General features: G+C 33.5%; 1 protein-coding gene across 1 annotated transcript in view; it reads right to left on the reverse strand.

Annotated features, from left to right (window-relative positions):
• Positions 1-570: 570 nt before the first annotated feature.
• GLIPR1L1 (GLIPR1 like 1) overlaps positions 571-25,347 on the reverse strand; it is a 36,267-nt gene continuing 11,490 nt past the window's right edge. Inside the window, exons 2-5 of the mRNA XM_063115649.1 lie at positions 16,303-16,548; positions 14,101-14,201; positions 8,400-8,488; positions 571-725 (exon numbers count right to left, since the gene is read on the reverse strand). Coding sequence (XP_062971719.1) covers positions 571-725; positions 8,400-8,488; positions 14,101-14,201; positions 16,303-16,548 — 591 coding nt within the window. The remainder of the gene's footprint in view (positions 726-8,399; positions 8,489-14,100; positions 14,202-16,302; positions 16,549-25,347) is intronic.

Genomic DNA, 25,347 nt, shown 5'->3' on the forward strand with positions numbered 1-25,347 from the left:
TTTGAATTTATTGAGACTTGATTTGTGACCTAATATTGCATCCTGTTATTTTATAAGGGCGCATTTTAAAATTAAATTTCCTAAGAGAGTATGATTTTAGTTTTCAGAAATTGCATTTACCTTTCAAACTTCAAAATTTAGTTGATTTTCCTTTTTGAGTTTAATTCATTGATTTATTCCACAAGCATTGATATGACTGTAATGTGTAAAATTACATGCTGTTTGAAACTTTCCTCAATAACATTTTGTTTCTGAATGATATTGATGGTATTCTTAAAGGAAACTATTGGCATGTAAGGAAACTGTCTAATATCTTTAATATGTTTTATTCCTTACATCTACTGAAACTAAACTGTTAATCCATTCTCATTAGGAAATTAGAGAATGGGACTCTTTTGGTACATATATAATTGTAATTTTTAAAAATAACCTTAAGACTTTATTCTACTGCTTACCCATTTGCTTTCTATACTACAGTACATCTTTTGAATTAAAAACAGACATTAAGTTTAGATACTAGACAAGAGTATAGAAGATTTAATAGAGAATTAAACTCATGCTGAGTTATATTTAGCCATAAACTGTTTCTTTATTGTCAGACTTGATAATGTCTTTTTTATACAGATGACAAAAGATTCCCAGAAGAGCAAAACCTAGGCTGAATGGATTATATGCTATCTGGTGAGGTGCATTACCCATTGGCTTCGGAACTGGAACTGGATATTCTGTCAATAAAACAGAACAGTTAAAAACTCAATTTAGTTTCAAGGGGAGAAAATAATTGAATCAATACTAAAATATTTTGATAGGGATTTTTAGATATAGTAACAGTAATTTGTGGAATTCCAAACTTGGAAAGAAAAATAATGTTATAAAATAAACAGCATTCACTTGCTTTTCTGGCTTTTAGAATAAGATAATCAACTTAGGAAAATTAGATAATCAACTTAAGAAAATAAAAGCTCTCTACCCAAATCTCACAGTACTTAAAAATCTTTATGATGCTTCCTACCAACAGTTTTATGTCAACAAATACTTCTAGAATGACTCTTGTGTTGAAGGCACAAAAGTCTAAAATAGAGAAAAGTATAATGTAGCTAGATTTATTTTTGAAACTCCACTATGCCCAATTCAAGTCCCTAAACAAACATAGTTCCTTCATATTGAGTTTTGTGTACCCAGGACCCTCCATTAAATATATCATTCGTTTCTGTAGTGGTCTTTGCTCCAAATTCTGCTCCATGTCTTTTTCACACCAAACTTTTCTTTCCAGTTTACCATTCTAATAAGATCCAGAACTTTGTTAGGAATTCATTCATTTCACTTGCTTCTCTCTTTTTTTTTTCATTCATTTACGAATTTTTTGACTTTCTACCATGTATTGAGTATGATTCTAGGATTTGGATATAATGGTTATCAGGAAAAAATAAGTTGCCTTTCATCATAGAAAAATGAGAGGAGAAAATCTATCATCAATTTTAAAATTGAATAAATAAATAAAATGAATAACTGATCATTTCAGATAAGTGCTATGAAAACTGTACACTGAGTCAAATAATAGAAAATAATGAGAAAAATTAAAATAAACATCTAAAATTTACTGAGAACTTACTTTGTTTTGGGTGCAAATCTCTTTGTATGATTTATTATATTTAATTCTCTTAATCATCTCCTGAGTTAAACCATCTAACTCCAAGGCCTATATGTTTAACCATATGCTGTATGTCCTGTCTCTTGAAAAAGGAAGTAAACCAAGCTAAAAGTTTTTTATTTTTTTATTAAGACTGATCAACAAAAAAGAGAAAAAGTGCAAATCAAAAGTCATAGGACTTAAATGGAACATTACAGGTAGAACAGATGTAAAAATATAAGATAATCTCGTTAAAAACTTGGATAAAACAGAAAACTTGCTGTTTCCCCCAAATTGAAAAATCATATAACCATGAAAGAAATTAAATCAGTAGTTAAAATTTACAAACACATGTCACATACACACATACACCAGAACAATATAGTTTTACAGAGGCTGTCTCCCAAACATCCAAAAATAAAATAATCAGAATCTTATATAAACTGTAACCCAAACAGTGAAAGAAGTAGTGCTCCCATCTTCCAATGTCTTTTATGAGGCTACTACAATCTTGAAGTCAAAAATCATATAAAGATATATGAAGAAGAAAAATTATAGGCCAATTATAATTCTAAAATTAAATGCAAAAATTATAAATAAAATGTTAACAAGAATCTAGCCATCTGTAAAGGACACCTCATGACCAAATTGGATTCATCACAGGAATGAAAGAAAGGTTTAGTATTGGATTACTGGACCATCATTTAACTTCAGGTACTTTTGAAATTTTCAAGTGTGGCTATGTTGCATTTGAAATCCCTTGATATCATTTACAACATTAAGCCATTAAAAGAAAAAAATACTAGGATCATTTCAAGAGATGTAGAAAAAACTGTCAAAATGAAATATGCATTCAAATCAAAAACTCTTAGCAAAAAAAGAAAAAGAGAAAAATTCTATAACTTGGCAGTGAGGACCAATTAAAACAACCTAAAGCAAATATGCATAGTGGTGAAACATTGTCCTTAAAGTCAGGAACAAGAGAAGGGTATCCACTATTACAGCTTATATTCAACAATGCACTGGAGAATGCACTGTCTATTAATATTAGTAAAATAAATAATGGATATGAAGATTAGAAGAAAGAATAAAACTTTTTTTCATAGATAACATGATTGTCATTATAGGAAATCCAAGAATAAATAAACTATTAGAAATAATAAGAGAGTTCGGTAAGATTTTTAGATAGTAGACTAATATATGAAAGCATTTATACATTTATTTCTATACATCAGCTAAATCAATTAGGAAATATAATTTTTAAATATTTATAATAGCTACAAATATAAGTCACTTAGGAATCCAACTTGATAGGAAACACCTTTACTGAGAAAATTTCTAAACTTAACTGACTTTTAAAAAAATGTAAATAAACTATTTCTATTAATGGAAATAGTTAATGTTGTTAATAAAATGTTAATACCTCCCAAATTTATCTATAAATACAATGTAATTCCACCAAAATTACAGCAAGGTTTTCTACGGAATTGATAATTAGTAATTATCTTAAAATTCATTTGCAAGAGCAAAGGGCTAAGAATAGCCAAATAATTTCCAAATAATTTGGAAAAAGAACAAGTTGGGGAAACACCTCCAACAAAGTACCATAGCTCATGGTAGCCTTTGCAGTTTGGTGCTGTCCTGAAGCCCAATGCCAATGGCCGCTTAAATTTCCTGGATGGTGTAGGTTGTGACAGACAAAAGTTTTGTGAAAGACAAAAAGCACAGCTAGAAAATCCAAATAAAATACAACAAAAATCTTTTAAGAGCATCAGAGATTTGCTAAAGCAACAAAGACTGGAGGCACTGATTTCAGACCAGGAGACCTATAGAGAGATGAGCTGATGTTATGAAAGCAACTTTTTCCTGGGGCCATCCATTGATTCTGGGCCCAGGTCTAGGGCTGAAAGTCTGGACTTGCCCAGGCAGAGGCCAATTTTTGGGAAACAGTGTAAAGAGAAGAGCTTTTCGTGGCCCTGCAGGGCTAGAGAGACAAAATTGGAGAATTGAGGGATCAAGATCCAAGTGAGAGGAAGCAGTGGGGAAATGAGCCTCAGAGATGCCCATTTTATACTCAAGTTATTTGTTTAATTTTGAAGCTGTGAGGGTCAGGATGCTAAGAAAACCTAACCTGAAAGTTTCTGGAAAGCAAAGCAGAGTTTTCAGCAATTTCAGTGCTAAAGCAGTAAGGATTGGAGTTCAGGGAAAGGGCATCAATGAACACACCTGGGTCTCATTGGAAACCCATGGAAGTCTATACCCTAAGAGCAGGTGAGGCAGAGGTAGGCCAAGCTTTACATAAATTCTAACTGAGCCTTAACTAAGTTGTGTTTGAATTAATGTAAACAACCCTGACTCTATCCATTCAGTAAAGGAAAAGGTAGAAACTTGTACATTTTTCTTTTATACACATTAAGTGTTTAAATAAAAATTTATTAGACATACCAATTGTTTCCATGATCTACTGCAGTGAAACAAACTTCTCTAAAACTTAATGGCTTAAAATCAAAACAATTTTTTATTATTTTTCACAGTTATCTGGGTTGGCTGGCTCAGCTAATCTATTCCTCTTCTATATGTGGCATCATCACAGTTCAATGTCATGGCTGCATTTTCCTGAAACTCACTTGGGCTTGAAACAACAAAATAGCCTCTCTTCCTCTGGGCTCTGGGACCTTTCTCAAAGTCATCTTTTCAGCAGAAAAGCACGGATTTCTTTACATGCTGGGGGCTTTTCAATAGAGCAAAAGCCAAAGCTGCCAGGTCTCTTAAAAGCTAGGCCCAGAACTGAAACAATATCAAGTCCTTATTCCAGGGAAGGGAAATAGTCTCCATTTCTGGATGAGAGGAATTGTTGGAGGCTGCGTGTTGGGAAAATAGTTTGGTCAGGGCCCTTGCCTCAGGTCCAGTTGGGTGTGGTTCAGCATCCTTTGTAAGCAAATTGTGTGTGTGTGTGGAGTTAGTGCGCATGCATGCCAATATATCATTTTTAGTTTTGTTGCTATTCTTGTGTTCTTGTGTTCTTCAGAGAGAGAGAGAGAGAGTTTGAGTGAAGCAGGCAGGTGGGTGTCTGCCCCACGCAACCATGCTCCAGGGACCTTTTGGCCAGTTACCTAGCTCATAGACCTGCGTGTGAGGGGTCTGGTGACTCAGCCTGGTGTGTGAGGGGGGGACCCAGCCTGGCGTGTGAAGGTTTTGTAGCCCAGTCTGTGAACAGTCTTGAGGGGTCTGTGAGCTCCAGACCCAGCCCTAGCTCAGCAATTGGCCCAGTTGGTACAGGATTACTGGCAACTAGCGTGATTTCCTAGCTTTACAGTTGGCATCATGAACAGGATTAAGAGCTAGACAATTGGAGCTGTGAGCAGGATTCCAGACATTAGCTGCAGCCTAGCTGGACAAATCGGCGTCATTGGCAGGATTATGCCACAATTAGCATAGTCTGCAACAGGATTCTGAGCAGGTACAGGAGCCAAAAACCCTTGGAAGAAGGAGGAAATGTGGCTGTCCTTGAGCATGTGGTGCCTAGTGGCTACTTTTCTGCTGACCAGAGCCTGGCTGCTGATCACAACACTGCAAACTGATTGAGATTTGCAGCAGAAAGCAGAGTCGTTGGAAGCAAGGATGATTATCCTGGAGGATAACACACAGCAACTGGCCATCCCTGCTTTTCATACCAGGGAAGACGACCAGCGCAGTGGTGAGTTGGGGAAAACCATACATCTCCAGGCATGACCTGTTGTGTATGAGAAATTTAGATAGTAAAGCAGCAGAAACAGTGAGAGCTCCTGGTGGCTGCAACTATGATACCTAGGGTTGGATGGTGTAACATGCTCTAGTGACTATGTAGTAAATGCATGTTGTGTTTGTCTGAAGGCAAAAGGCTCGGAGGGTGCCACTTAAACCCGATGGTGCTATAAAACCTGAGAAAAGAGTGCCACATGCAAATAGACAGATGACCCAAGGATGGGTGCCACTGCAGAATTTCAATTATGTTTTCACCTGGTGAAAGGTGGAAAAGTTAGTCGCCATTACTATGTGCCTGTCTCTGAGGCAGCAGCTGCAGAAAGAGCTACAGATATGCACAGGGACAGGGCAGCCATTCCTTGATGGACTGGACAAATGCAGCTGTTTGAACAGTGGGAGAATGCTGCAAAAAACTGCCTGAGACTGAGTGAGTAGCGGGTGTAAGCTGAACTGATTGAAGTAATTCAAAAGCCAGAATGTAAAAGCGGAGCATAAAGATTTGGGAAATTTGCACCCTGGCCATGTGGTAGAGAAGTGGAGAGCAGGAGAAAAATACAAGGGTGAAGAAGATAAACAGTTTGCTAAAGACATTGTCTTGGAGGTGAGGCAGCCAGATGCTAAAAACTAGGACAATGGGAAAATATCCTAAAGGCACTTGAGAAGTCTAGATGGGTGCCCCATCCATCACAGGCCCTGAGGGCATTTGAGAAGTTTGGGAGAGTGCCCCTCTCATCCTAGAAGGACTGAGTTTTTCCAGAGGGCAGACCTGAGGTGTCATTGCCCTCGGCAAACTGCTCCCTGCATCCCAGCTGCTCTGGCTAGAGTAATCCCGCCTCAGCACCTCTGACAAAAAAAAGCCAAAAACCTTGGTGGCATTCACGTTGTGTTAAGTTTTCAGGCCAGCAGTATGTGAGAGCAGTGACGGCATGGCAGCCTCCACCTAGATTTCGGAAGATGTATGAAAAAGTCAGGGCACTCAGGCAGAGACCTGATGCAGGGGTGGAGCCACTGTGGAGGTCATCTACGGAGCAATGTGGAGCAGAAAAGTGGGGCCAGAGCCCCCACAGAGAACCCCCACAGAGAACCCCCACTGAGGAAATTCCTAGTAGAGCCAGGATGGTGGGACTGCCACCAGGAGCCCTGAACCATGGGGCTGCTGGCAGCATGTAGCACCAGCTTAAGAAAGCTGCAAGCAACAGGCAGGTCAAAGGTCTACATTTGGTGGAGCTGTAGGAGCGAGGTTGCCCAACGCTTTAGGGGTTCTGGTGCCCCAGTGTGTTTAACGTTTGCCCTGTTTGGGTTTTAGATTTGTTTGAGGCCTGTTTTTTCTTTCTATTCCTCCCTTCTGGAATGGGAATTTGTACCCAATATCTGTCCCACTGTATCTTGGAAGTAGATAAACTTGTTTTTGACTCTTTACATGTTCACAGCTGGAAGGACTTTTGTATTTGGTCTCAGAGGAGACTTTGGACTTTGGATTTTTGAGTTGGTGCTGCAACAAGCTAAGACTTTTGGGACTGGGATGGAATGTGTAATGCGTGAATGTAAGGGTCATCTATCCTTACTAAGGGAACTTTGTGGAAGATTCTGAACGCATAGATTATACATTGAGGGACTCTGAAGGGGTGGATTGTTGGGAAAATATAGGAAAATGGTCAGGGCCCCTCAGATGTTCAGAATCTTGCAGAACATTTGCTGTGAATAGGTTGTGTGTGGGTGGAGTTAGTACACCTGTGCGGTGCCACCACCTTGGCTGGTGTTGACTGCCTCACGCAGCCACCACCACAGGAGCAGCCATGCTTTCCAACCGGCAGCTTCCAAGTACCTGTTTGCTGGTTAGCTAGCTTGTAGACCTGCGTGTAAAGAGTCTGGTGACTCAGCCTGGCATGTGAAGGGTTTGTGACCCAGTCTGGAACAGGCTTGAGGGGTCTGTGAGTTCTAGACCCAGCCCTAGCTCAACAATTGGCCCAGTCGGTGCAGGATTACCGGTAAGTAAAAGAGCACCACAATTGGTGAAGTCGGTAGGATGCTGACATTAGCCCAAGCGCCACAGTAGGCAAAAAGGAGAAGTGAAAAAAATGATTGTATCTTTGTTATCTTTATATTTCTTTGACTAGAAAGCATTAGTTTGCAAATAGAGGGTGAACAATAAATGTATTCTTAAAAATGCTTTGAATTAAATAGGAAATTAGAGGGATCATACTTCTAATGTATTCTTTAATTGAAGTATAATTTATATATAGAAAAATTCATATCTCATAACTGGAAAGATTGATGAATTATTACAGTGAACACAGTTAGGTAACCGCAGCATAAGTACATAAAGTCCTTTTGGTGTCTTCTAATCGCTAACTCCTCTTTCCTCTCCAAAGGTACCCACTGTCCTGCCTCCAAACATAGATTAATTTTGCCTGATTTTGAACTTTATATAAGTGAAGTAATTTAATATGCATTCTTTTTGTGTCTGTCTTCTTTCATGCACCCCATTTTCTCTTTTATGATTTTCAAATCGTCTCCTCTCTTCACCCTTTTCACTCTGCCCTCCACTGAGAATTTATACATTTACCCTTAAAAAGTATCTTTGTTTTGACAACCAAAAAGCTGATGATGAAAGAGAAACATGTTAGTTTTAAGTCACAATTAATTTGGACATTGATTAATGTATTACTTCTGAATGAGTCACTACTCTAATAATAACCGATAAAAGGAGGTGAATGGAAAGCAAATAAAAATAAACATTTCAACTGGTAGTTATTTTGAGTACGGCAGCAAACTGGATAAGAGTTGTACCTCGTTCCTTTCTGCTCTTTAGCTTGAGTGGGAGAATAATTAGTGAAGAAAGGAGGGATCATCTGAGTTTACACATGATAATTTATGAAAAATGATCTATGTCATCAGACAGTAGCAATTAAATCTTGCCCATAAATTGTAAACTTGAGGAGCCAAATTTTAAAACATAATGAATGTACGGAAACTTTTTCCTCCAAATAGAATGTTATGATTATATTTTTCCTGTTTTGCTTACTGCAGAGTTTTTGTACGCATTTCTCTTTTGCTGAACACAGAGAGCAGGATGTTCCTCTTGTATAAGGGTGCATATTTGCAAAATTTCCTCTGTAAAAAAGAGAAACATTGATTAGCCAAGTGGCTATTAATTTCTCTAATTTGTGCATGCATTTATACAAGTTGTTTTGATCATTCACTAAGTTATCAATGTTGAAAAGGAAAAATGGCAAAAATTTTTGTCCTAATTTTATGATCATTTCTTTTGTAAAAAGAAATTCTTAAAAGTGGTCTTTACAGAATGTCCCCAAATCATGTGGCAGTTATATTCTTGAGTATTCTACAGAACACAAACTAGATGTGAACTCAATGTAATTATGCATGTGATAGCCACAAAGTTTTTGTCATAGATACTATGATTATTTCTTCTTTGTAAATGGAATAAGTAGAATTTAAATTGCAAAAGAAAATATATGTTTTATGGTTTAATTTAAAAGTATGAAACCATCATCCTTATCTAGTTCTATTTTTTTTTTTTTTTTCTGATCTGTAAGGGGATTGCAACCCTCGGCAAGGTGTGGTCTGCACCACACTCAGCCAGTGAGCGCACCGGCCATCCCTATATAGGATCCGAACCTGCGGCCTCTGCACTACCAGCGCCACACTCTCCCGAGTGAGCCACGGGGCTGGCCCACCATGCCTGCTTTTTAATAACATAAGCCAATACATTTTAATAAAAGTTACTCACAATCTCTGTCTGTGGAAGACTTAAAAATGTGTTACTTACCTAGAGTACACTAAGAAAAACATAAGTAGTATTCCATTAAAGACTATGACACAACTTATTTATTCATTTATTCATTGATGGCTATGTGGGTTCTTCAAGTTTTTGTCTACTACGTATAAAGTTTCTATAAACATTTCAAACATTCATATATAATTCCTTATTTGGACACATCTAACAGTGAAAGAGAATTCCAGGTTCACTTCCTCCTCAGCGTGTGGAATAGCCAGTCTCTAGCCATTCTAATAGTTGTGTAGTGATATTCATTGTGGTTTTAATTTTTATTTCCCTAATCACTAATGATGCTGGACATTTTTTTCATGTGTGTATTTGCCACTTGCATATCTTCTTTGTTAATCTTTTGCCCATTTTTAAATTGAGTTTTAAGTTTTCTTACTATTGAGTTGTGAGAGTTCTTCCTATATTCTTAGCATAAGTTCTTTATTTGATATATGTTTTGCAAACTTTCTTCTAGTCTGTGGTTTGTCATTTCATTCTCTTAAAAGTGTCTTGAATAGCAGTAATTTTTAATTTTAATGGTATCAACTTTATCAACTTGTTCTTTTATGGATCATGCTTTTGGGATGGTATTAAAATAATATTTTACTATCTAAAGGTCACAAGGTTTTCATTTATGTTTTTCTTCTAAAAGTTTTATAGTTTTAGGTTTTACATCCATTTTGAATTAATTTTTGTATGTTGTATAGATTCAAGTTACTCTTTTTCCTATATGGATCTCTAATTGTTCCAGTACCATTTCTTGAAAATCTATCTTTTTTCCACTGCATTACCTTTGTGCATTTATGAAAAGTCAGTTGAATTTATGTGGTCAGCCATGTGGGTTTATTTCTGGACTCTGTATTCTGTTTCATAGGTCAATGTGTCTAACTTTATATCAATACCACAATGCTGTGATTACTCTATAATTTTAATAATTCTTGAAGACAATAGAATTCATATCTGGCTTTTTTTTTAGTGTTTTTGGCTAGTCTAAGTCCTTTGCATTTCCATATGAATTTTATGATCAGCTTGTCAATTTCTACAATAAAAGCCTGCTGGGATTTTTACTGAGATTGTATTGAATCAATAGATCACTTCAGTGAAAAATGATATCTTAGCAATACTGAGTCTTCTAACTCATGAACAATGTATATCTCTAATTATTTGTGTCTTTGTTAATTTACCTCATGATATTATGTGGTTTTCATTATACAGGCTTTTTTTCTTCTGCCAGATTCATCCCTAGATAATTTATATTTTTCTATATTGTTATAAATGGTGTTATTATTTTAATTAAATTTCTGATTGTTTGTTGCTAGTATGTGGACTTGTAGCTGATTTTTGTATACTGATCTTTTGTCCTAAAAAATTGCTAAATTTATTATTAATTCTAGAAGAGTTTTTGTAGATCTATTGTATTTTTGATATAAACTGTATGAAATTCAGCTTGGCCTAAAGGTTTCTTCAGATACAGTGAACTATAATCTAACTTGATGTTCAAGCAGACTGTAGCTTTTGTAAGAAGTAGCCTAGTCTCAGCCAATTACAGGCAGCCAACTGTTCTGAACCTCACTTCCATTTTCTGTATGTACTTCTCTTTTTCTCTCTACAAATCTTAACTGAGCATGTGGCAGTGGTGGAGTTGCTCTGAATCTCTTCTGATTCTGTGGACTGTCTTGTTCTTTGCTCAAATTAAACTCTGTTATATTTAATTTGTCTAAAGTTTTTATTTTAACAACCTATGTCTATAGGTTTAACAGCAGTCAGTGAAGGATGGCCCATAGGCCAAATTTGGCCTGTGGTCTGGTTTTGTGCAGTCTTTAGGCTAAGAGTTGTTTCTGGGTTTTTTGTTTTGATTTTGTTTGTTTTTTGCTTTTTAAAAAATATTTTAAAGTGGTTATTTAAAATAAAACGGAAGATGAATATATAACAAAGACTGTATGTGGCAAAGCCTAACATATTTATTATCTCGCACTTTATAGAAAAGATTTTTACTATTAGATATAATGTTAGCTTTAAGTTTTTCATAGACGCCCTTTATTAAGTTTAAGGCATTCTATTTTTTGTTTGCTGAGCTGTTATCAGGAATAAATGTTTGGGTTTTTCTGAATCTATTGAGATGATCATGTGATTCTTATTTTCAGGTTGATTAATATGGTGAATTATCTTAATTGATTTTAGAGTGTTAAACCAGCCCTGCATTCCCGGAATAAACCCCATTTGGACAAAGTATATTATGCTCTTAATACATTGTTGGGTTCAATTACCAAATTTTGTTTAAAATTTTTGTACCTATGTTCATGATGGATCTTGCTCTATAGTTTTCTCTTTACTTTATTTCTTCAATGATTTGTGTCTTTTGAAGAATTTTTCCATTTTATTCAAGTTATAAAATTTGTTACATAAATGTTATTAACATTTCCTTATTTTCCTTTTAATGTCTCTAAAATTTCTAGTGCTATCACCTATTTCCTAACATTGTTTGTTTTTAGTTTATTTTTATCTCTTTTTTTTCCCGGTCAGTATGGCTTGAGGATTATTAATTTTATTGATTAAACAACCATCTTTGGATTTCAGTGATTTTGTCTATTGTTTTTATGTTTGTTATTTCATTTATTTATGCTGTTATTTGTATTATTTAATTTAGTCTGCTTACCTTGGTTTAATTTACTCTTTTTTCTTTTCTAGTTTTCTAGGTGGAAGATGAGGTCATTGATTTGAAACCATTTTCCTTTTCCATCACCGACTTTTAGGGCCATAAATTTCTCCCTAAGTGCTGCTTTAAAAGCCTCCTACACATTCTGTCTTTATTTCATTTAGTTCAGTTTCTTCGATTCATGGGTTATTTAGAAGTATATTAATATTCAAATACTGGAAATTTTCAGGGTCCCTTCTGGTATTTCCTGTGTAATTTAATTCCACTTTGCTCAGACAACATACATTGTATGATTTTAATTATATTTTAAATGTATTAAGCCTTGATTTTATTTTTTTAAATGTATTAAAACTTGTTTTATGGCCCAGAATATGGCTTACCTTGGTAAAAGTTCTATGTGCCTTGGAAAGAATATGTATTCTGCTGTTATTGGGTGGTATAGTCTACCAATGTCAATCAGGCCAAGGTGGTTGATAGTGTCGTTCAAATCTATAACCCTACTGATTTTCTATTTAAATGTTCTTTCGCTTATCAGATAGGGGTATTGAAATGTATGAGGATAATTGTAGATATTTCTATTTTTCCTTGCAGATTAGAAAACCCTTCTATTGGTTTTTGCTTCACATAATTTTAACCTCTGCTTTTGGGTACATAAACATTTAGTACTCTATATTACTCTTGATTAATTAATTTCATTATCATTGTAAAATGAACTTCTTTATCCCTGGTAATATTTTTTGCTCTGAAATCTACTTTGATATTAGTATAGACACTGCAGCTTTCTTCTGAGTAATGAGAGCATGGTAAATCTTTTTCCATTCTTTTACTTTTAAACTATTTTTCTTTAAAGTATGTTTCTTATAGACAGCCTAAAGCTGGTTCTTATTTTTTTATTCAATTGTGCAATTTCTGCCATTTAATTGGGATTATACCACTTAAGTTTGATATGATTATTGTTATAGTTAGGTTTGAAGCTGCCATCTTCTTTATTCTATTTGTGTCATCTGTTCTTTGTTCTCCCTTTCCTCTTTTTCTGCCTTATTTTGGATTAATCAAATATTTTTTTAAATTTTATTTTTCCTGCTTTGTTGTCTTATTTGCTGTTACTGTTTTTTTTTTTTTTAAATGTTAATGGTGACTATAGGATTTGTAGTAGCATCTTTTACTTATCAAAATCAAGTTAAATTATCCCACTTCACATGAAGTAGAACCATAGATGGTATACTTCCATTTTCCCCTCCTGGCCTTTCTTTCATAACTATGATGAATTTTAATTTTACGCATGTGATAACTTTCATTATACAGTGTTATTTAAAATTGATTAAATGATTATCTTTGAAATACAATTAAATAATAAGAAAAAATATAACTTTACCCATGTAGTTATCATTACCAGTGGTATGTAAATATCTTTATTTTACATTTATTTTTGAAAGTTATTTTCTCTGGGTATAGAATTCTTGGTTGACAGTTGTTGTTTTTTCTTTTTGTATTTAAAGATATTGCTGTCTTCTCTCTTGCATCGCTTCTAAAGGGAAATCTGCTCCAAGCTTTAAGGCTATGTATTTATTATTCTTGTTTTTGCTTCTAAATGAGAATCAGTGGAAGACAATACAGAGAGAGATAGATAACTCTCCATAGTAATTTTGACATATCTCAGCTACTTTTTGCCAATCTTGTATATTTATTCTTTGTGTTTTCATATTCTGTACATTTTATTATTAAATTTTCCTTGGTTGAAGAGTTGGATTATTAATTGTTTTTATATTCTTCCTCATATAGATCCATTAGAATTTGAGCTCTGGAATTTCATTTCTGAAGCCTTCTCTTAGGCTTATGTCCATTTAGATATACAATTATCAGCAAGGCAATTAAGAATTACGTTCTTCTTTTCTTAGAAGAATGTGCATTAACCATCATTCTCAATTATTTTTTCATTCCATTTATATTATATCATGTTACAGAAGTATCTGTCAACCTTTTTGTGTTTTATTATTTAGATGTTACTGTGGCAATATACATTATATTACCTCTTTTTTTACTTAACAAAATATCACCATAATTTTCACTCTCAAGTTTAAATATTTCATGACAGGTATAGTTCTTCCTTACAAAAGACAATATTCTATTACCACCTTCTATTTCCACTTATCTCATTTGATTAGCATTATAGATAGAGACTTATCAAAAATATACTTGCCTCTAGTAGAAGATCCCCTTTTTGGAAACAATTGCCAACATTTATTTCAATTTAAGATATTTTTAAATATCAAAATAACTTACGCAGGTCCATAGTTGCATACAAATATTACAGTTGAAGCTTTCCCAAGGTTAGGACAAATTGTAACTGCACAACCAACTTTAGATGAATTGGCCCAAACTACCTGTAAAGAAAATAATTTAAAAATAAAATGTGCAAAATAATTGTATGCAAACAATGCATTATGGGAATAAGTATAATCTTTGTGATGCTACAAAAAAAAGTACATTAATATTTATTGGCTATGTTTTTTTCTAATTTCAGATATTTAGTTTAAAATGATTATTTTGTTAAGGCTGCTTTCATTAGGGCTATCTAACTAGTTTTTCCTCACTGATAATTCTCATAAATAAAAAGGAAAATATAATATATAGCCCAAATCATAATTTCTTCTAGACAATTTATGAAATATATTTTAATTCTCACCATGGGCATATGATACAAGCAATATTAAAATCAGACTATAAATAAAAACAATTGACTTTTATTTGCTTTTCTCAGAAAAATTGTACATAATTAAAACTTGGCTAAAATGTGAATCCCACTTCTCACCAAAAAGGAATAACAGGGACAGACTTGTGCTCCTACCTGAAACCAAAATAATTGGAAGGAATGATAGGAAATAATAGTTTTCAAGATAACTGGATATTAGGCAGTAAAGGTTAATGACCCTGACCAAGTGGAGAGAAAGATGTGAGCTGTATAATTCTCCAAGTTTATTTCCTTGAGAGAGTTTTCAGACCATGGCTCACGGAGAGGAAAACTAGGAGAAACCTGATGGACTCAAATAGTTAAGAGTCTGAACGGAGAGTCCAGGGAGACCAAAGAGGTAGGAGTTTAGAGGATGTAGTACTGGCAAGGTGAGACTTGTACAGTGACACAACTACAGAGATCTGCAGAGGCTCCTCTTCATCTGTTCAGGAGAGTTTTAATCAGAGCACACATGTAAAGAGATTACTCTATACCTGGGAAAGAACCACCTATCAGAACTACAGGAAACGATCCTGAGGCTAACACTGAGCCAGGAATAGGACCTATTCCCACTATCCAGAGTGGAAAACTTAATAATTCTCAGAGCATTGAGTAGAGTATGCAGAAGAAACCTGCTTCAGTAGTGAGAGATAATTAACTCTAAAGTAAACACTTTCATTCCACATAACACATTTAACAATTAGGAACCCAAAGGATCAAATAAATTCCAGGTAACTTAACTATACCCCAGAAGATAGTTCAAAAATATTTATAGGTATACAAATAAATCCAGCACTCAAAAAGACAAAGTTTACAATGTTGGGAACATAAATTTAGCCAACATAACTAGCAGAAAAATTTGATTCATATTGAAAAGAAAAATCAATCTATTGAAACTAACATGGAGCTAACATAGATGCTAGAACTAGTGGGGAAAACACTAAAATAATTATTATAACTGTGTCCCATATGCTAAAAAGCTAGGTGAAAGATCAAACATACTAGATCTATTCATTGAAGACATAAAAAAGACACAAATTAAACTTCTAGAGATGTTTAGATCTAGAGATGTACACTTTAATATCTGAGATTAAAAATAAACTAAACAGGATTAACAGTAGATTAAACATTCAAAAGAAAGTATTAGTGAATTTAAAGATATAGCAATAAAACTATCTGAATTAATCACAGAGAGGGAAAAAATTCAACAAAATAAGAGACAGGAGCATCAATTAACTGTGGTTATAAGTTCAAGTGGACTTCTACATCCGTAACTGGACTCTAGGAAGAAAGGAGAGAAAGTGAGAGAAAGAAATATTTTAAGGAAAAATGCCTAACATTTTTTTCCCAAACTTGATTTAAACTATAGGCTTACAGCTCCAAGAAGTTCAGTGAACTGCAGCACAAAAAACATGAAGAAAACTATGGCACGTTATAAATAAATTGCTCAAAACCTATGATAAAGGGAAAATTTTAAAGGCAGACAGAAAAAAAAAGACATTACATACAAAAGAGAAAAATAGGAGGATTATAGTAAATTTCTTGTGGGAAGCATTACAAGTAAGATGACAGTGGAGTAAAATTTTTTAATGGTCAGGGGAAAAAACTCACTATATACAATTCTATTCTCAATGAAAAATACCTCCCAAATGAAGGCGAGTTTTACAGAAACTCAAAACAAAATACTATAAAATTTGTCTTGCAATCAAAACATGCACAAATAAGAACTAATCAATAAGATTTCAAATATTTACCTGTGTATAATGGCCACAAATGCGAGAACATGATAGAGTATCAAAATCATAAAATTCAGTTTCGTTATACCAAGCAGTGACAGCAGTGTTTGGTGTAAATATCCTTATTCCACCTAGCCAGATATTTTCTCCAACATATTCAAAAGCTGCATAGCATTCATACGGTTGGTCTAAACAGCTGTTATGTTGGAATTTGCACTTGTTTGCCCATGCTTTAGCCATCTTTGCTAAACCTTCATCCCAACTCTGAAAGATAAAAATAATTTAAATTGAATGATGCATATGTGTTTGCATTAAAACTGTTCTAATTATTGTAATCAATTTTATATTGTAAATATTATAAAACAATTAAATGTTTAAATTTATTATTTTAATAAAATATACTTTTTCTCTGATATCTATTAGGTTCACATTTCTTTTTATTTCTGCTTCAGAAACGCTTATTTAATACTCACTCTATAACAATTCATCTTTGTATTTCTAGTACCTGGAAGATGGCCTGGTACATTAGAAACATTCAACATATAAATTTGAATGTGATTAAAATTAGTCAGAGTTCCTAAGTCCAATAATTAAGAAGGTCATACACATTTATCATAAGTAAAGGATGAATATCCATTGATAATTCAAAAGGGAAAAAATAGAAATAGAAAAGAATTTCCTTAATTTGATCAAGAGTTTCTACAAAACTAACAAAAAATCCTTTAAAACAAGCATCAATATATAATGGTCAAATATTAAAAGATTTCCTTAAGATTGGGAATGAAACAAAATGTCTGCCCTCATTATTTCCATTTAACATTGTATTAGAGGTTAGGCAGTATAATAAAGTATACAAGCTATTTATAAGATAAAAGATATAAAATATATAAGGATTGGAATCTATTCTTATTCACAGATGGCATGACTGAATACATAGAAAATTCAAATGAATACACAAACAAAACAATAATAAATAATCAAAATTATCAGTTTCCAAAATACACAAAAATCAATTGTATTTCCATGTGTACTCTACAAAGAGCTTCACAAATATCAAATACATATAAATAAATTCAATAAATGATATACAAAAACTCTACACTGAAATCTCATCACTGAAAGAAATTTTAATAGACTTAAATAAATGGGGAAATATTGCAAACAATATCGATCTTGATATTTAATGCATTTCTAATAAATTTCCAAGTGGCCTTTTTTTGGTGAAATTGATTTTAAAACTTATATGGAAACGCAAAGGACCAAGTATACCTAAGATGATCTTTTAGAAGCAGAACAAAACTGGAGTATTTACTCTACCACATATCAAGACATATCATAAAGCTACATTAAGATATTGTGGTATTGGTACCAGGGTAGATAAATAGTTCAATAAAACAGAATAGAGTCCAGAAACAATTTATGATAAAAATTAATTTTAATATAGTTATTATTGTCACACTCACTCCTTCACCCTACTCCTAACTCCTGGCAATCACTAATGCGTGCTCCATTTCTATAATTTTGCCATTTCAGGAATGTTATATAAATAGAATTCTACAGCATGTAACCATTTTGAGATTGGTTTTTATACACTAAGCATAATGACCTTGAAGATCCAACCATGTTGTTTCATGTGTTCATAGTTTGTTCCATTTTATTGCCGAGTAGTATTCCATGATATTGATGTACCAGAGTGTACTTAACTTTCACCTATTGATGGAAATTTGAACGTTTACAAGTTTGGGCTATTTAAACACTTGTGAATAGGTTTTTGTGTAGCAATAAGTCTTTCTTTTTCTAGAAAAAAAGGAAAAGAAAAAAATGCCTGGGAGTGCAATTGCTGGGTCATATGGTAAGTGTATGTTTAGTTTTTTAAAAGGAAATGGCCAAGCTATTTTCCAGAGTGGCTGTACCATTTTGCATCTCCATCAGAAAAATATGACATCCATTTTATCGACATCTTTACCAGTATTTGTATTGCCATTATTTTTATATTAGTTTTTCTAATTGGAGTGTAGTGATATTTCACTGTGGTTTTAATTTGCATTTCCCTAATGACTAATGATGTTGAACATATTTTCATGTGCTTATTTTCCATCTCTATATCCCTATGGTGAAATGTTTGTTCATTTTTTCATCTTTTTTCATTTTCTAATTGATTTTTTTTTTACTGTTGAGTTTTGAGAGTTTTTTATATATTCTTGACAAGAGTTCCTTCTCAAATAGTTTGCTTATAATTTCTCAGTCTGTAGCTTGTCTTCTCATTTCTTAATAGGATAGTTTAAAGAGCAGAAGTTTTTCATTTTGATAAGGTTCAATTATTGACTTTTTCTTTTATATATCCTGGTTTTGGTGTCATTTCTAATCAAAGTAATCCACCATATTATGAAGTGTCATTTTAGCTCTAGGTTCTGAGGATGTTCTTCTAAAACTTTGATAGTTTTAAGTTCTGCATTTAAATCTATGATTCATTTGCGATAATTTTTGTATAAGGTGTATAGTTCAGGTTAAAGGTTTTTTTGTTCTTAAAGATGTCAAATTGTGTTTCAACAACATTTTTTGAATAGACTATCCTTCCCCCACTGAATTACTTTTGCATCTTTGTCAAAAATCAGTTGCGCATTTTGCGTGGGTTTATTTTTGGGTTCTCTATTTTTTTCATTGATCTATTTATCCACCAATACCACGTTGTCTTGATTACTTAGCTAAGTAGTAATTCTTAAAATTGGATAAAATTATTCCTCAAACTTTATTCTTCTTTTCCAAAATTCTTTTAGCTATTCTCATTCTACTGCATTTTAAAAATAAATTTTAGAATGAAATTCTCCACATCTACAGAAAACACTGCTGAAATTTTGGTAAGAATCACATTAAAACCACCTTACTTAGTTGAGTCTTCCAATCCACAAACACAGTACATCTTTCCATTTATTTAGATCTTCCATTTCTTTCATTAGCTTTTTGTAATTCTCAGCCTGCAAGTCCTACATATATTTTGTTAAACACATGCCTAAGTATTTCCTTTTTTCAATGATTTAAAATGATATGGTGATTTTAGTTTAGGTTTCCATAAGTTCATTACAAGCAAATAGAAATATATTCGATTTTTGTATGTTGATCTTGTATTCTGTGAATTTGCTGAACTCACTTATTAGATCTATGAAGCTTTGTGTAGATTCTTTGGAATTTTCTACATAGACTCTTATGTGATCTGCAATATGGACTGTTTTATTTCTTCCTTTCCAGTCTGAATGTTTTTATTTATGTATTCATTATTGGGTGAGTTTTGGTAGTTTGTACTTTTCAAGGAATTATTCCATTCCATCTAACTGGTCCAATTTGTGTGTGTGGAGTTGTTCATAGTATTTCTTTGTTATCCTTTAAATGTCTGCAGAATCTGTTATATCATCCCTATTTCATTCGTGATATTGGTAATTTGTACCTTCATTCTAGTTTTCTTTGTGAGTCTAGCTAGAGTTGTTTACTTTATTGATCTTTTCAAATAGTCAGCTTTTTATTCCATTGATTTTTTTCTGTCATTTGTATGTTTGCAACCTCACTGATTTCTGCTCTTAATTTTTAAAATTTTCTTCCTACTTCATATTTATTTGTTTTTTTCTTTGTTTCTTCAGGTAAAACTCAGATTATTTATTTAAAATATTTCCTCTTTTCTAATGTAGCCATTTAGTGCTGTACATTTCACTTTCAGTACTTCCTTAGCTGCATTGCACAGGTTTTGATGTGTTGTATTTTCAATATATATATTTTTAATTTTCCTTGAGGCTCCCTCCTTGACTCATGTGTGTTTAATTTACATGTATTTAAAGAGTTTCCTGTTATCTTTGTGCTATAGATTTCTGGTTTAACTTCATTGTGTTCTAAGAATGTACTGTCTATATAATTTCAATTCTCTTAAATTTGTTGAGTTTTTATTTTATGGTCCGAGGTGTGATCAATATTGGTGAATGTTCCATAAGCTTTTGAAAAGAATGTATATTCTGTAGTTGTTGGAGTGTTCTATAAATGTCAATTAGATCCTTAGGTGGTTGATGGTATTGATAAGTTCTTTTATAACCTTGCTGATTTTGTCTGCTTTTTTTCTTTCTTTTATGTTTTTTTTTAGTTCTTTGTCTAATTATTGAGAGAAATGTATTGAAATCTCCATTAATCGAAAACTTATCTATTTCTTCTCTCAGTTATATCAGTTTTCTCTCAGTTATATCAGTTTTTCCTTCCTGTATTTTGAAGGTCTGCTGTTTGAGGCATACAAATTTTTGATTAGAATGTCTGTGATGAACTGATCTTTTTAATCATTATGTAATGTCATTCTCTGTCCCTATTAACTTTCTTTGCTCTCAACTCTAATATATCATATGTTAATAAAGCCATTCTTGCTTTCTTTTGATTAATGTTTGCATGACATGTCTTTCTCCATCGTTTTACTTTCAACCTATATCATATGTGGAGTGAGTTTCGTAGTTATAGTATATTATTGGCTCATTTTAAGAAAATCTGTTCTGTCAAACTCTGTTTTTCAATTGATGTATTTAAATCATTTACATTTAATGTACTATTTAATCTTATAGGTTAGGGCTTAAGTCTACCATTTTGTTTTGTTGCTTTTTTTTTTTTTTTTTTGCTTCAATTTTTTTCATGACTGTTTTATTATTCTTGCCTTCCTGTGAGTTACTTTTGACTTACCTATAGTGTTTTGAGTCTTTATATAGATGTCTTAGTGGTTGCTATAACTTTTACATAATAAAACTACCGCTGTCAGCATTTTATCAGTTTGGGTGAAGTATAAAAACATTACTTTCATTTAGCTTTCTTGGCCACCCACTCCACCAATAATATAATTAACTTAAATATTTCTTCTACATATATTAAGAACCACATCAGACAATTATAATTTTTATAATTATAATTTTTACAATTATAATAGCTATAAATTTTTCTCCTACTGTCAAACATAATTTATTAAAAACCTAACAGAGGAAGTTTATTATATTTACCCGTATTTTTATTCCTTGATTTGTTCTTCATTCCTGATGTTCCAAGAGTTTTTGTTTTATCATTACCTTACTGCTTGAATAACTTACTTACCTATTCTTTTAGAGTGGGTGTGCTCATGACAAATTATTTTAGTTCTGCTGAATCTCAGGACGTCTTGATTTTAACTTCATTCCTAAAGTATACTTTCTCTGGGTAGAATTCTTAGTTGACTGATTTTTAAAATTGAAATTGAAATTAAAAATGTTGTGTCACTTCTTTTTGGCCTCCATGGATTTGGAAGAGAAATTTGCTGTTGTTGAAATTGTTTTTTTGTAGGTAATGGGTTGATTTTCTCCAGCTGTTCTTAAATATTTTTTCTTTGTATTAAGTTTTCTGAAGTTTGATTATAGTGTACCTTGGTGTGAATTTCTTTGTGTTCATCATATTTGGGCTTCACTTAGATTTATTGTTTATGTCTTTATCCAAATTTTGGGAGTTCTCAGCCACTATTACTTAGAATACCTTTTCTACCCCTCCCTCTTTCTCCATTTCTTCTGGGACCCAATGATGCAAATATTAGATATTTTGTTATTGTCCTATAGCTCTCTGAGGCTCTGTTCGTTATATATCTTTGTCTATTTTCTCTTTGTTATTCAGATTTGGTAATTTCTATTGTTCTATTTTCACCAACTTTACTGGTTCTTTCTTTTCTCATATTCATACTATCAAGCCCATATAGGGATTTTTAAATTTTAGTTGTTATATTTTACAGTTGTAAAGTTTCCATTTAAATCTTCCTTGTAACTTCTGTTTTCTTGCTGAGACTTTTTATTTTTTTATTTGTCTTAATCGCTTTTGTAATTGCTCTTGAAGAATTTTTATGATGACTTCTTTAAAATCCTTGTCCGATAATTCTAACATCTGTGTCATCTAGGTGCTGGCATCTTGTCCTTGTTATAAAGAGTAGTTTTGTATTGTATCCCTGACATTTTGGGTTTTGTGTTATGAGAATCTAGATCTTATTTAATCCTCCTGTTTTAGTAGGTCCTCCCTGCCATTGCTCCAGAAGGGGAAAGGGGATAACTTGTTTACTACTGGTTGGTGGGTGAAAGTCCAGACTATCCACTCACTCTTATTAACACTCTTATTAACACCCTTCCTGCTGCCATGGGGAGGAGATGGGCATTCAGGCTCCCTCTTTGCTTCCTCTGATACCACCCTATGGGAAGGTGAAGGGGTGCCTTTTACCACTAGGTGGGTATTAAAATCTAAGCTCTTCACTTGTCCTCTGTTGACACCATAGCAGAGAAAGGGTGCTTCATTACTGCAGAATGGGGGTGGAATTCCTCACTTCCTTGACACCATTCAGGGATGGAAGGGTGTTGAGCAGTGAGGGCCACCTTATTATTACTGGGTGGTAGTGAAAGCTAGGCTTTGTGCTTGACCTCCTCTCACATCACCCTGACCAAGAGGGAGAAGGACACCTCTTCGCGGCCTGGCATGGGCTGGAAGTCTCCTCACTTATCCTCCTCTGGCACAACACTGATGGGGAGAAGACGGGAGGCATGCCTCATTAGTGGCTGATAAGGATAGTAATCTAGGCTCTCCACTTGTTCTTTGCTGAAAAGAATAGGAGGGTAGTTGCTTTCTTCCATGTTGTTTGTCTACAGTGGGGTGCTTATTGTAAAAAAAAAAAAAAAAAGGTTTCTGCCTTACTAGCAGCCTCTTTCCTGGTTCTTTGGCAAGAAACAGCAGGCTTTTCTTGAAGCTTTTATTTTCAGCATCCATTGGCATTTCCAGGTTTCAGACTTCTTTAGTATTCAGTCTGGGATATACAAGAGTTAAAAAGAAAATTCAGAGAACTTACCTTGTGTTATTTGTTGAGTCTGCTTTCTTCTCTCCAGTTTTAAGAGTCTTCTTATATTTGTTTAATATCCAAAGTTTTTAGCCATATTTGATGGGAGGGATAGGACAAATAGATCTACTTCATGCTGTTGGGAAGATATTTTTTTAAAGGTGTTTTTTTCTCATTGTATTTCCCATTCCTTTCTCTATACTCCAAAAACGGCATTCCCAACAGGTAGGTAGATTCCCTATAATTCCTCCCCTCAAAAATTCTGGCATGGCAGAAACCTTAAGTAACTAAAAATAAAGGCTGCTTCCAGTAACAGAATCACAGCCTTGATCTACAACAAGTAAGATGGTGGACTAAGAAGATAGGATATCTGACATGGGTTCTAGCAGCCTTCACCAAGATTTCTGTGCCTTAGGACTAGCATGGGAGCAGTGGCATGTCCAAACCTGTAGTGACAGTGCCATTGGTATCCTAATAGTGACTAGTTTGGAAGGTAATAATGATTTTTGACTTGATTCCTAAAGATGCTTCCCTTATCTTTTGGAATAAAGGCCCAGATTTTTTTTTTCTTTTTTTGTATAATAATGGGGGAAGGAAAGATCCAAAAATGTCAAAGATCACATTTTTAGCCTCCTTGTCAAAGTGAGAACTAAAAACTATATTGAAGTTGATTTAATTAAAAATAAATGCCATCTTATTTCCACTTTGAGATTGTAGATTTAAATTCATACTACTACATAATTTCATTGAATAATTTCCTCAATTCTTTTTTGACATTTAATCATTCATTTTCCTTCAAACTGCAAAATAGTTGTATTTAAAAAATTTATTTACAGTAGCCGAGAGAGACTTCAGCAGCTCGCAGAGGATGTTTCATATTAACTCTCCTGGTAAGTGAATAGAATGAGTGATGAGTTCTCTTATGCCAAAATTGAACAAACTTGGAACAGGTAAAATACCACAAAGACAGAACCTTCATTTTTCTCACTGTAATTCAGATACATTTCCAGAACCAACCAAACAAGAAATAAACAACAACAAACAAATGTTTTAAAACCAGGCCTTTTTTACATAACATCTTTCTAGCTATAACTTTTATGCAATTTATTCCTTCCCCCAAGATATTTCAGCTTAGCTATAGACTTCAGAAAATTTTACCTCCTTTCAAGTCTGTAAGAGTTCTAGCCTTTGCTGGAATAATTGGAAGATTTCTCTGCTTTAAAAGGAATAATTAATTAGTCTATATCTGATATATATTTTAAAAGAAAAAGTATTAATCAAAACATAGTTCTAACAGAATAGCTTGTGTCAAGTTATCCCCTCTCCAAAGTGGGATATAAGAAAAAGTTATTCTGTCATTATAATTAAGAACTAGTCATTATATCCAAATGGTAAACTCTTATGACCTTGAAAGAGCAGGAATTGATATCTGAGAGCTAAGGAATTGTATGGGTTCCAAACATGTATTTCAAGCCAATTTGAACACAAATAAAATATGTACAAATTATAAATACCTAGATGTGTATGTATCAAAAAACATAAAATGTTTGCATTTTATAATTTTCAAGGACCCTATAATTAAGGTTCTTTTTTTCCAATTGAACAATTAAAATATTTTCTAGGAAAAATATTTAAAGGCCCCTTAGATCTGGCAACACTTTCACATAAAATTTAATTGCTATTAAGTCTTTGTCCTAGGAGAGAAAATTATTTAGCAATATTCTGCACTAACTTGTAAAGAAAAGAATTTGACATACTAATAGCCATAAACTTTAAAAAAACCCAATCACCTGTCCTATTCCTAGCCTAAATTCCAGTATACTGTACAAGTTCTTCTCATCATAAGCCCTCATATTAGTAAAGCTCCTCTACACTGGTAGGAAGGATAAAGCCTATTATGAGTTCTTTAAAATATAAATCAAAACCAAAGATCATCACAATAGTTTTATCTGGTGGAGAGTTCCCACACTGTCTTTTAAGAGTATGCTCATAATAGTATTATGCTTCTGCTTGTACTTTGGCAAGAAACATCACACAGAGTTGAAGGGAGGAGGGTGTTAGTGTAAGACTCATGCACCGTGCACAAATCCCCCACGTCGGGATGGCTCACCTCACAAAGACCACGAGACAGAGACCGCTGTAATCAAGCAAGAGGAGTTTAATCCAGCATGCTGGGGTCACTCAGTCTCTTGGACAGAAGTGACCCCGAGCTCCTG

The sequence above is a fragment of the Cynocephalus volans genome, chromosome 12 (assembly GCF_027409185.1).
Source record: "Cynocephalus volans isolate mCynVol1 chromosome 12, mCynVol1.pri, whole genome shotgun sequence".
Classification (NCBI taxonomy): domain Eukaryota; kingdom Metazoa; phylum Chordata; class Mammalia; order Dermoptera; family Cynocephalidae; genus Cynocephalus; species Cynocephalus volans.